The sequence below is a fragment of the Panicum virgatum genome, chromosome 1K, assembly GCF_016808335.1.
Source record: "Panicum virgatum strain AP13 chromosome 1K, P.virgatum_v5, whole genome shotgun sequence".
In the NCBI taxonomy this organism is placed as follows: domain Eukaryota; kingdom Viridiplantae; phylum Streptophyta; class Magnoliopsida; order Poales; family Poaceae; genus Panicum; species Panicum virgatum.
Window position 1 is genome coordinate 41492983 of NC_053136.1, and position 12915 is coordinate 41505897.

Here is a 12915-nt window from a genome sequence, read left to right on the forward strand (position 1 = left end):
ATCTTCGGCGTGCGTGTACCTGCCCCCCCCCCCTCCTCTGCTGCGCGACGGGAGCCCACCAATCATATTTGGGTTGGACGTCCCCGGTCAGGACACGAGTCAAGACCCGGCCCAGTCGTTGGACAGGTCCGGTGGAGATCAATCTAACAGCCGCTAGCTCAAGTTTTTGCAGACAAGTGGCACGCTCACGTGCACGTACGAGCACAGCGAGCAGCAGCTGGGATTTTGCAATTCATTCGGTTGGGTTCGGTGGTTTTAAGCGATCCTCTTGCGGATGGCGGGATATACCGGCAATGGGCAGTGGGGACAGCCGGACAAGGTGTTTGTACTGGCTTCGTACAAACAGCTCTCAAGTGTATTACGTTCATCTTCTGAAGTTCGGATGATCAGTTTACTAAGTTTGCTGTCTAAGATGGGCTAACTACTTGGTGCAACCACGGCGACGCATGTAAAAGAATTGTGTTGATGAAGATGCTGACAATTTTTTTGAAGCACGTGCAAATTAAATCTAACCACCTCCATGATGGTGATTTAGCAGATTTCGAACCTGAATTTTCTAACTTCGAAAAAAATACACAAAGATCTTATGCATGACTTCTTGCAGAATATCATATCCTACAGTTATCTCGTCATCAATTGAACTGCTTTGTTCACAAAAAGGGAAGTGATGCACATATCTTCGCCTTCACACAAATAATTGCTTCACTAGATATTTCTGCGAAGAATATTTTACCTTTGCAAAATAACTCTATGAACCACGGCACTGTACATACTATTCTTGTTGGGATCGGATACATACAGGTTGACTTGACCCGCTACCGTGTCAAAGACAACCCATGAACGAATCATGCCCACACGATGCAGTCTGGAAGCGCGATCGTCACAAGGGTCAAAATCGGATTTGGAAGCGAAAATCCAGCCCGGTAGACCATTCCACGAGCTGAAATTTTATCGTCATCGAAACCGCGCGAGACATGTCGCACATCAGCCTGGAATATCTCTGGCCGGTTCTGCTGAAAACGACTCTGGGATTCGAGGCTGGCCACGCAGCAACAATCCTGTCCAGCTCGGACAACGACGGCGGCGCTGGGTGATGGGATGGAAGAAGTTGAAAAATGGCGGTAACTGGCGAGTTTGACGGACTCTGGGTCTTTCGCTGAGATGCCGGTCAAGCTGAAGCTAAGGAGTAGCAATGTGTGGTTGTAACGGTGAGGTAAAACTGTTTTTAAACCCCTGGGGCCTCAGCCAGCGGAGCATCCAGCTCATACCTCCAGTTCAAACATCGTCTCCAGGGAAGGCGGAGCAGCAAGCCGATCAGAATGCTGCCGTTTTGTGTTCTCCGGCACGGCAGAGGTACCCTACCCTACCCTACCTTACGCTCTCTACTTCTACTTCCTGCAACTCTATTAGGCTTGTCAAGCGTGAACATCCGTCAAGATTTAGCCTTTCTTCCGTTCACTTCATTCTTACAATAAAATGGAGAAAAGCACAGCCAAATTATTGTTGGAGAACCTAATAGGATTGCAAGCAAGGACACGACTTAGTTCCTCTAGTTTGCGCATGTGCACATAATATGCCGCCAAAGTTTATGCTTAATATTTTGCAGGTGACAGTTAAGTGAATCATGTATCGTTCAGAGCAGCCGGCGAAACTCGCCATGCCCATTCTTATCCTATTGCCATTGCTGCTGCTGTGCTGTGGAGTTGGAAACGTCCACTGCTCAAAGGTTCATGACAGCAGCATCGATCTGCAGTCACTGCTCGACTTCAAGCAGGGCATCACCAACGATCCGAATGGAGCCTTGAAAAATTGGACCACGAGGTTCCACTTCTGTCACTGGAATGGTGTCCAGTGCACCTTGGAGCAACCATGGCGCGTCTGGGGGCTCCAACTGCCAAGCCAAAGTTTGTCAGGCCAAATCAGCTCCTCTCTTGGCAACCTTACTTTCCTTAATTGCCTTTACCTCTCCTACAACAACTTTGTTGGTCCCTTACCTCTTCTTGGCCGCCTCCAACAACTGCAAATTCTTTATTTGGACTACAACAGTTTGTCTGGGATAATTCCTGATGCACTTACAAACTGCTCCAGCTTGACCGCCATAGATTTATCTTCAAACTTACTAGTGGGTTCAATTCCTCCGAAATTAGGCCTGCTATCCAATCTAGGATATCTCAATTTGGAGTCAAATCAACTGAATGGAAGCATTCCTGGTGAGCTTGGCCAATTAAAGTTCAATACCTTAAGGCTTGGAGACAATAGGCTTTCAGGTGAAATCCCACAAGCCTTCTTTCGTCTTTCTTCTCTACAATATCTAAGTCTAGAGCTCAATATGCTAGGCAAGGCATTGCCACCTAATATAGGAGAACTTCTCCCTAATCTCAAAGAGCTTACGTTGGAACACAACAAGTTCGGAGGTTTTATTCCAGATTCGCTTGGCAATAATGCTCTGGGGCTAAACATACTAGATTTATCATATAATAATTTCACAGGGAGAATTCCTCCCTCTTTGGGAAAACTTTCAAATTTGACTTTCCTAAGCCTTCAGGTTAACCAGCTTGTAGCAAGTAACAACCAGGACTGGGAGTTTCTTAATGCATTAAGGAACTGTAGATCCCTTGAGGTACTCTCTCTCTCTAACAATGAGCTGCAGGGATCTCTTCCAAAGTCAATTGGTAACCTACCGACCAGCCTTCAACAGCTTCTATTGGGTGGAAACAGCTTGTCTGGGCAAGTTCCACAGAGTATAGGGAAACTTAGTGCCTTAATTAAGCTTGGACTTGATAAGAATAACTTTAGTGGTACAATTGCAGGATGGGTTGAAAATTTAAAAAGACTAGGAAAACTATATCTGCAATCGAACAACTTCACTGGGCCAATCCCATCCTCTATTAGCAATCTTACTCAGCTGACATTACTTAATTTAACTAAAAATGGATTTGAAGGCCCCATACCAGCCGCATTAGAGCTGGAAGTAAAGAAAGCGGTGTTCGAATGTAATTCGGATGGGGCCCCTGGCCCTGATGGGTTATCTTTCAAGTTTTACCAAGCCTTCTGGGAGCTGGTAAAGAATGATCTGATGGATCTCTTTACACAGTTCCATGATGGTTCTTTAGATATATTTAGACTTAACTTTGCTTCTATTATCCTGGTCCCAAAGGAACCTGGAGCTAGAACCATGAGCAAGTTTAGACCTATCAGTCTGATTAATTGTAGTTACAAAATCTTCACTAAAATTTTAACAAGTAGGATCAATGGTGTGGCAGATAGATTGATTAGTAATAACCAGAGTGCCTTTATCAAAGGAAGATACATCCTAGAGAGTGTTGTTACTGCCCATGAAGTGATCCATAGTATTAAACAGTCTGGCTCTAGTGGGCTGGTGTTGAAGCTTGATTATGAAAAAGCCTACGATAAAGTTAACTGGGACTTTCTGATCGAAATCCTCCAAAGAAGAGGTTTTGGTGGAAAGTGGATCACTTGGATAGAGGGGATCCTTCACCATGGCTCTGTTGGGGTTATGGTTAATGGAGTTGAGGGAGAGTTCTTTGAAACTGGTAAGGGGCTGAGACAGGGTGACCCTTTGTCTCCGATCCTGTTCAATTTAGTGGTGGACGTTCTGACCAAAATGTTAGCAAAAGCTACAAATCACAATCTGATAAAAGGTCTGGGGGTCGATTTCCAACAGAATGGTGTGATTTGCTTACAATATGCTGACGACACGATCTTATTCTTAGAAAATGATTTGGTTAAAGCTGAAAACCTTAGAATGGTGCTCACCTGTTTTGAGCTAATGTCAGGGATGAGGATCAACTTCCACAAAAGTTCTATCATTCCCCTGAACTTGGAAGAGAATGAGGCTAATAGCTTTGCTGATATCTTTGGTTGCCCTGTTGGGGCTTTCCCAATTACATATCTTGGTATTCCTCTCCACTGTAATAAACTTAGAAGAGAAGATTTACAACCCCTAGTTGATAAGATCCTCAAGAGAATAGCTGGCTGGAGAGGTAAGATGCTTTCTCATGCAGGCAGAATGGTCCTGATAAGAACATGCCTCTCCAGTATCCCTATTTATTTACTGTCTTTTTTCAAATTCCCTAGCTGGGCTATAGATTTGATAAACACCCATTTAGCCAACTGCATGTGGAATGACTACGAGGGGCATGGAAAAATTCACTTGGCCAACTGGCATTTAGTGAGCATGAAGAAAGAGTATGGGGGGCTTGGTATCCCCAATGCTAGAGATCTTAACCTTGCCCTGTTGGGGTCGTGGGTTAAAAGATTTGTCAAAGAAGAAGGAAAAATCTGGCAGAAAATTGTGCACAATAAGTACCTGCGTAATGTTCCTAATATTTTCTGTTCATCAAGTACTCAAGCCTCTACCTTTTGGAAGGGAGTCCTCTGGGCTGCAAAAGCCTTGAAATTTGGGTACAAATGGCATGTAGGGAACGGGAAAAAGGTTAGGTTTTGGGAGGATAATTGGTTTGGCAATGCTCCTCTAACAGTACAGTTCTGGGATCTATTTTGCATCTGTGACCAAAAAGGGGTGACCCTCTCTGAGGTCTGGGATGGCTCGGAAGTTAAACTAACCTTTAGGAGAACCTTCACCGAAGAGATGATTACTAGATGGTTCGAGCTAATTGGTATTGTTGAAGGAGTTTGTTTGTCTGAGGAGGGGGACTCCCTGGTGTGGCAATATGAAAGTAATGGTATTTACTCGACGCAATCTCTGTATGCGGTTATTAATTTTAGAGGAGTTCAACCTGTGTTTGTCCCTGCTGTGTGGAACATTAAGGTACCTCCAAAAATCCAAGTCTTTCTCTGGTTACTTTCAAATAATAAGCTGATGACTGTTGATAACCTAGCAAAACGAGGGGTGGATAAACCGAAAAACTGCAGGTTTTGTGATGAGATTGAGACTATTAATCACCTCTTCTTCCAATGTGTGGTGGCCAAAAAAATCTGGGCTTATTTTGAACAGTTCATTAACATTCATGTAGGCTCCTATACTGATATGGCTACTAAGTGGTTGGATTCCAAAAAATTTTGCACGGCCAACAGCCTCTCTGCAGGGGTGTGCTGGGGGTTATGGCTGGCTCGAAATAATATGGTTTTTCGTGATCAGCAGTGGCGGGATATAAAACAAGTGTTGAAGATAATATGGAGCTGTACAAGGTTGTGGGAGCCGATCTTCCGGGAGCCGGAACACCTGAAGGTCTCAACAGATGCATGGTGCGCCTTTCTGGAGGAGGTCCTCGCGGCCCCTTTGGAGATTGGCCATACCTGAAGAAATTGAAGACCGGCGCATTCAAACTGGAGTGATGCCTACCTTTTGCTGAAGTTTCATACTCTTGCCTGGGTTAAGTTGTAATAAGTGTTCTCTAAGCTCTTTGTACTGCGCTGCTTGGCTCTGCCTATCTTCTGTGGGATAGTAGGTTCTCCTAGCAGCTGCGTGTGTCGCTGAACTGAGCTAAAAACTGCTGTAACTGGTGCCTTGTTTTCTTTAATGAAAATGGGGCAGGGCGATCTGCCTGTCTTTCTAAAAATACCAGCCGCATTAGGAAATCTTCCTCTCCTCCAACAGCTGGACCTTAGCTATAACAATCTTGAAGGATATATACCACAAAACTTTGGAAACATTCAAGGACTCATACTGTTGAACCTTAACCACAACAACCTTCACGGTGACATACCAGATAGCCTTGGAACTCTTCAACACCTCCAAAAATTGGACCTTAGCTATAACAACCTTCAAGGGTATATACCATAAACCTTGGGAAACCTTGAACAACTCATATTATTCGACCTTAGCCACAACAGTCTAAAAGGTGACATAACTTTAGATATTAGCAAATCTAAGCAGCTCGCAGACCTACGTTTTTCATCAAACAAGCTTAGTGGAGAAATCCCAGATACTTTTGGCAACTGTCAACAATTAGAAACCCTCCTAATGGACCAAAATCACCTCACAGGAAACATTCCAGCCTCTTTCAAGGATCTTCTGAGCTTAAAAACACTAAATCTTTCACATAATAACTTGTCGGGCACCATTCCCACCATTTTGAAGGATCTATCACTTCTCAATAAGCTAGATCTTTCATACAATCATCTCCAAGGAGAAATACCAATCAGTGGAGTATTTGCAAATGCAACAGCTGTTTCACACAATGGCAACTGGGGGCTCTGCAGAGGAGCGATGGATCTCCATATGCCTGCATGCCCTGCAGTTTCTCGGGTAATAGAATGGAAACACTATTTGACTATCTTACTGATCCTCACATTTGGCTTCATGTCACTCGGGATGTCAATTTACGTCATATTCATTGGGAAGAAGGCACCAAGAAGACCATACTTATTATTGCTTTCTTTTGGTAAGAAATTCCCAAGAGTTTCTTACAAGGATCTAGCCCAAGGTATAGAGAACTTCTCAGAGCTCAACCTAGTTTGAAGAGGAAGCTATGGTTCAGTATACAAAGGGAAGTTAACACAAGCTAAAATCGAAGTTGTCATTAAGATCTTTGACCTTGAGACAAGATTCGCGGCCACAAGTTTTATTTCTGAATGTGAGTCTTTGAGAACCAATCGGCATCGAAATCTTCTTCCTATAATAACTGCCGCTCAACCGTTGACAATAATGGTAATGATTTCAAAGCTCTAATTTATGAGTTCATGCCCAACGGGAATTTGGATACATGGTTGCATCGGAAACGTGGTGGTGTAGCTTCCAAACTTTTGGGCTTAGCTCAAAGATTAAGCATAGGTGTTGGCATAGCCGATGCAATAGCCTATTTACACCATGACTGTGGAAGGTCTATTGTCCACTGTGATCTGAAACCAACCAATATACTTCTTGAAGATGACATGAATGCTCATTTGGGAGACTTTGGCATTGCAAGTCTCGTCGTCGATTCCAGGTCAACAGCAGTTGGACATTCAGGTTGTAGTAGTTCACTCGCTGTTAGAGGAACTATAGGGTATATTGCTCCAGGTATAAATCAAGGATTATGCTATCTCCTCTTGTATTTGTTTAATGCTATCTGGTATGCACTCGATAATTTTTCCCTCTACCTTTTTAGAGTATGCTCAAACTGTTCATGCATCAACCTTTGGGGATGTTTATAGTTTCGGAATACTACTCATGGAGATGATTATAGGAAAAGACCAACAGATTCTATGTTTGAGGGAGGGTGCAGCATTATCAACTTTGTGGAGAGAAATTTTGGAGATCAGGTGTTGCGTATCATTGACGCTCATCTCCAAGAAGAATGCAAGAGCTTTATTAAAGCAATGGCGGTAACAGAAAGCGAGGTCTATCAATGCGTGCTGTCTCTTGTGCGAGTTGCTCTTGCTTGCACGCGTCCATTCCCGAGGGAAGGAATGAACATGAGAGAAGTAGCCATTAACTTGCATGCGATCAGAAAGACATATGTTGCAGCGCTAAAGTGAAAGGAAGCCGTGGTTCACTAGATCTAGTGTTGCCTTTAAATGCAATTGGCATAAAGATGGCAAATTGGTCATGAGTATCATGCTGAAATTGATAAACAACCCTGCTAGAAAGCCATACACGGTGGAAAGACAAGAGTATGTTGTATGTACTACCAGATCATACTAAAATTTGTGTTTTGAGCATTTATAAATTGGGGTTTGAGAAAGAATAAAAAATTCCATAAAGTATCTCAGATCGCTTTGATGGGAGTGACTATCAGGTGCATTCTTACTTTCTTAGACAATTTGGTATGGCGCTCCACACAAAATGCACATTTAGATTACATGAGGCGGCCTCCCTAATGCCCTCATCCAACTGCAAGTCTGCAACCTAAAAAACCTGAAAAGCATCTCGAATCCCTTTCGCCCAAATCTCAAACTACAGCTATGACCTACAATTTTACTTTGTAGTGTAAGGGCAAATGAGATCCTTCGCATACCATTCAAGAGGCTGCCGGTCGGCTGCGCGCTGGTCCGTGCCCTCTGCGCTGCCACCCTCGACCCTCAGATGTCGCGTGCCGCCGCCTGCCGTTCCTGCATGCTTGCAGCGGCCGAGTTCTACCTGGATTCAGGGATCGTCGCGAGGTCCCTGACTGGGCCGTTGGTCGAGTTAGGCCGGGGAGGTGGTCGCTCTGTTGGCCGGGCCGATAACTACGATTAGACCGGGCCGAGCAGCACCAGAGGACAGGGATCAGCCTGAATCCCGGCCCATTGGCACGAGAGGAAAAGGATTTCAACGTTTCAACCACAGAAGGAGAGACGGCGGCAGCGATGATCGCGCGGACCTGCGAAACAAGCCGCTGATGGACACTGACAGGTTGATTTTTCACAGACTAACATTTTTCACTTTTGAATTTTACAAAGGTAACATTCTACTCCAGCTAGCTCAGAAAGCTACCGCGGGAAGAGGACATGATACTGGGACTTGTATAAGCGGTCAAGCTACGTTGAGGTCTGCACCGTGGCACATCGGGTCGTCGTCGTGAGGGATGAGACGTGTGGGTGCCGTGTTTCTGCAGAAATCCTTTTAACCCTCTGGCATCCTGGCTCATGGGAGCCTGAGACCTAATCCAATCAAGCATTTACACGAAAACAAAAGAAGAAATCATGCCGTGCTGTTCGCTCCATGATGGCCCAAGCAGAGGTTCTCTGTCTCCTCTTTTATTACAGCATCTTGTATAATTTGTCCCTTATTGTTTCTGTCTATCAATGGAAGGTGCGACAGTGGATAATCCACAATATAGAATCACATAATGGTTCAGTGGCTAGTATTTTTACTAGCTTCTTATCTTGCAGGTAACATCATTGGTCGTACGTGCTCCAAGCAGCAGCTCATGAAGTCCGCTATGGCTGTACTGGCACTGATGCTGGTTTATAGGTGTGGATACGTCCGTTGCGCGACGGTCCCCCAAGACAGCACGGACATGCTGGCACTGATCGATTTCAGGCAAGCAATCACCGGAGATCCCAAAGGATTCTTCTATTCCTGGAACAACAGTGTCAACTACTGCAATTGGAATGGGGTCACATGCAGCAAAACGCACCGAGGGCGCGTCAGGGAGCACAACCTCACAGGCCAGAGCTTGGAAGGCAAGATCTCTCTATCTCTTGGGAACTTAACCATACTTAAGATACTCGATCTCTCCTCAAATAGCCTCTCTGGTCAGTTGCCCGATCTTAACTGCCTCCGTAAGCTGCAGTTCCTTGTTATGAGCAATAACAAGTTGCAGCACTTTGCTTCTAACGCACTTACAAACTGTTCCAACTTACTATACCTAGAACTTTCTGCAAACAATTTAGCGGGTTCAATCCCCCCCCCCACCCCCGCGAATCAGTTTCCTCTATAAGCTTGAGTTTCTGAACCTTCAATTGAATCATTTCACTGGATTAATCCCATCAAGTCTGGGCAACATCACCCAACTAGAGTATCTCTACTCTACCTAGATGACAATCAGCTCGAAGGGAGCATTCCTACAGAGCTTGGACAATTAGCAAAGTTGTTCCAATTGAGCCTAGGAAAGAACAAGCTATCAGGTATCATCCCAACAACAATTTTGAATCATTCTTCTCTTTCAATTTTGGACGTGAATACGAATTCTCTACGTATGGCATTGCCATCCACCATTGGCAATACCCTTCCTAACCTCCAGGCGCTTGGGTTGAACAATAACAAGTTCCATGGTCAAATCCCTGCCTCTCTAGGTAATCCTCCATACCTCTCGATAATACAACTCAATTCTAACTATTTCACCGGTCCAATTCCTAGTTCATTGGGAAATCTTTCCTACCTGAGAAAGCTAATACTAGATCAAAACAAGCTTCAAGCAAATGACACTAAGAGCTGGGAATTCTTAGACGCATTGAGCAACTGTAGTGATCTCCAAGTGCTCTCATTATATGACAATCAGCTACAGGGAGCCATACCAAACTGAATAAGAAAGTTGCCCCCCGGTCTTCATTACCTAGCGTTAGACAAAAACACCTTGACTGGGATGGTTCCAAAGAGCATAGGAAATCTTACCAGCTTAAATGGTCTGTTACTAGGTCAAAACTACCTGGGAGGCCCAATCGGAGCATGGATTGGAAAGTTCAAAAACCTTGGAACTTAAGTCTTTCGGAGAACTACTTCAGTGGGCCAATTCCATCCTCCATTATTGGTAATTTTACTCAATTAAGAAAGCTCTACCTTCATAGCAACAAATTTGAAGGTCTCATATAGCAGAACTATAGGTTACATTGCTCTAGGTATAAACTAATAATGTTTCCATCTCATGTATTTGTAGAAAGCAATCTGTCACGTGCTCAATAATTTTTCTCTCTATGCTTTTATAGTATGCTCAAACTGTTCATTTGCATCAACCTATGGGAATGTTTATATATAGTTTTGGAATAGTACTTCTTGAGATGATCATAGGCAAAAGACCAATTGATCCTCAGTTCGATGGTGGGCTCAGCATCGCCAGCTTTGTGGAGAGAAACTTTCCAGGTCAGGTGTTACATATCATTGATCCTCATCTCCAAGAAGAATGTAAGGGCCTTATTCAAGCATCGGCAACAACTGAAAATGATGTCTATCGACGTGTGGCTGTCTCTTGTGCAAGTTGCTCTTGCTTGCACGCGTCCATTCCCAAGGGAAAGAATGAACATGAGAGAAGTAGCCATTAACTTGCATGCAATTAGAAATTCATATGTTGCGGCGATTAAATGAGAGTAAGTCATGTTTTGCAAGCAGTGGCGTAGCTAGGATTTCAGTTTAGGGTGGTCCAGTGGCTTGTTTTCTGACCCTCTATGATTGGATTTCAGTAAGTGTCACACTATTGTCTTGAGGAAAAATTGAATGCAGAACATCACCATAGCGAAAGGAGGCGACGAACACCAGGAGCGATGTCTTTTTTTCTTCAGAATCAATCGATTTGAATTGCTAAACAAGGGTCATGTGCCTTGGGCTGGATTCCTAGGGTGGTCCATGGCCCACCCGGACCACCCTCTAGCTACGCCCCTGTTTGCAAGATCTCATCTAGCTAGCTTATGTTGTTGAAAGTGATCGGGTGCTCTAGCCTAAGAGGGGGACGGGGTGAATTTGGCAAGTTAAAAACATTAACCTATGACTCTAATTAGTTTGCACAACATTTAAACTAAAACAAATTATATCTAGATGTGCAACTATGGTTCTTGTAGTGTGAAACTCCCATCCCAAAAGAGTTTAGCGATCTATAACCAATCCTATCAAGACACTACTCCATGAAAGTAGAAGGCACACAAGGAATGCTAGTATGAAATGCGGGAATATAAAAGAGGAATGAGAGAAAGCAAACTCTCAACACGAGGGTTTATCTCCTGGATCGGTTTGACACTAAGTCACCCCTACATCCACATTGTTGAAGCACTCAATCAAGAGTATCGCTTCTCGGCAATTATCAAGTCTCTTCTGGGACTCTTCTTGAGTCGCCAACGAGACTTATCAAGTCACCGCAGTCACCTTGATCCCGTTTTTCACTAAGGAGCTTGCCCACGAAGGATGGGGTCTCCAGTCTCCACGTCCTCCGCACAAAGTTGTCGACGCCGCTCCACACCAAGCCGGAGGGTAGTTGACGTGTCGGCGAGCCACCAATGCTCCAAGGGGCCGGCACACCGAGATACAAAATTTGGTTCACTCTAAAACCATGCACAAGGCAGCAACACCTTGCTCTCTCACCCACTTAAGAGCTAACCTCACACTAACACTCTTAAAGATGTGCTAAAGATTAAAGATATGATCACTAAGCTCTTGGATGGCTTGGAGGTGTTCTTGGGTGTGGGATGCCATATATATAGCCCACCAACTTGAGGTAGCCGTAGCAGTTGGGCACATTTCTGCATGGGCGTCGGTTCTTCCGGTGGTAGACTGTCGGTTTAACCGATCATTAATAGCTCTGAAGTAGCCGTTGAGCTTTCTAATAGACACCTGCTTCGACAGGCGTCGGTTCAACCGGTCCTGAACAAGTTCTTCTCTGCACCCTTGCATGCTCTCTGGGCAATGATCCGACAAATACATCGACGCCTCCAAGTGACCCGTCGGTTTAACCAGTGTTGAAGACTTTGCTCTAGTCGCTTGACATTCTCTTTGGGCAATAACTAGGTGAACGCACCTACGCTCCTTGTTGCACCGTTGGTTCATCCAGTGCTGCTGAATTTTCTTCACCTGGCTCAGCATTGCACGCCCAGTTGCACTGATACCTTTGCATCAGTCTATTCGATGCCGACCAGTTTAACCGGTGCAAGGTCGTCAATTAAACCGGTGCAGTTGTCTCTGCATTCCTTTGTCCAACTCGTCGCGGCGATCATTTTCATTATGCTTTGGCGTCTCGATGGTGGATTGGACTTGGCGTCTGGACGGTGGATTGGACATGGCGTCTCGACGGTGAATTGGATATGTTGGATTATATCCATTGGACCTAAAAATCCTATAAATATGATCTCACAAACTTTTTAATCTCATTTATTATGTTGTCAATGGCCTAAAGGGGCCATATTCTTTACCGATGTCTTTGATTCCAGTTGGCATAAAGACGGCAAATTAGGCACGAGTAGCATGCTGGAATTGATGAAGAACCCTGCTAGAAAGCTATATGTGGTGGATATACAAGTCGTATGTACTGCGAGCTCATACTAAGATTGGGTTTCTGAACATTTGGAAAAAGGATTTGGTAAAGCATCATTGGTTTTGGTGAAGTGCTTGTGTGACTCTAATACCAATAGGTGATTTATTCAGACACCTCAACATGGCGATTAAGACACTTCTAATCTAATTGCGAATCTAGAACCTGGCTAAAACAGCACTTCTAATCTAGCTGCAAATCTGCAGCCTGGCTAAAACCAGCTCAGTCCCCTCATCGAAATCCCAAACTGAAATTACCATCAACCAATCACTTCAAAAGTTCAGAGAGTAAGGGC

General features: G+C 44.4%; 1 protein-coding gene and 2 pseudogenes across 3 annotated transcripts; all 3 read left to right on the forward strand.

Annotated features, from left to right (window-relative positions):
- The first annotated feature begins 1194 nt into the window (after nt 1-1194).
- Nucleotides 1195-6610, forward strand: LOC120708541 (putative receptor-like protein kinase At3g47110). Of its 2 annotated transcripts, XM_039993849.1 has the most exons (4): nt 1195-1353; nt 1607-2784; nt 2857-2947; nt 5543-6610. In XM_039993849.1, the coding sequence occupies exons 2-4, from the start codon at nt 1625-1627 to the stop codon at nt 5765-5767; spliced, it is 1476 nt and encodes a 491-aa protein (XP_039849783.1). In that variant the 5' UTR covers nt 1195-1353; nt 1607-1624; the 3' UTR covers nt 5768-6610. The 2 variants fall into 2 exon arrangements, with proteins under 2 accessions (XP_039849783.1, XP_039849774.1); XM_039993840.1 differs by having other exon boundaries at nt 1607-2947; nt 5543-6609.
- LOC120655384 lies at nt 6165-7676 on the forward strand (annotated as a pseudogene).
- On the forward strand, nt 7514-10843 carry LOC120655387 (annotated as a pseudogene). The gene is made up of 3 exons (XR_005667464.1): nt 7514-7578; nt 7894-8086; nt 9283-10843. The product of XR_005667464.1 is annotated as a receptor kinase-like protein Xa21 (transcript).
- The last annotated feature ends 2072 nt before the right edge of the window (nt 10844-12915 follow it).

What these genes read in the sequence shown, in the direction of transcription:
- LOC120708541 (XM_039993840.1), top strand. Translation starts at nt 1,625, where the DNA reads ATGTATCGTTCAGAGCAGCCGGCGAAACTCGCCATGCCCATTCTTATC. An exon ending in AAAATGGATTTGAAGGCCCC is followed by an intron (nt 2,948 to 5,542) that starts ATACCAGCCGCA and finishes GTCTTTCTAAAA; the next exon opens with ATACCAGCCGCATTAGGAAA.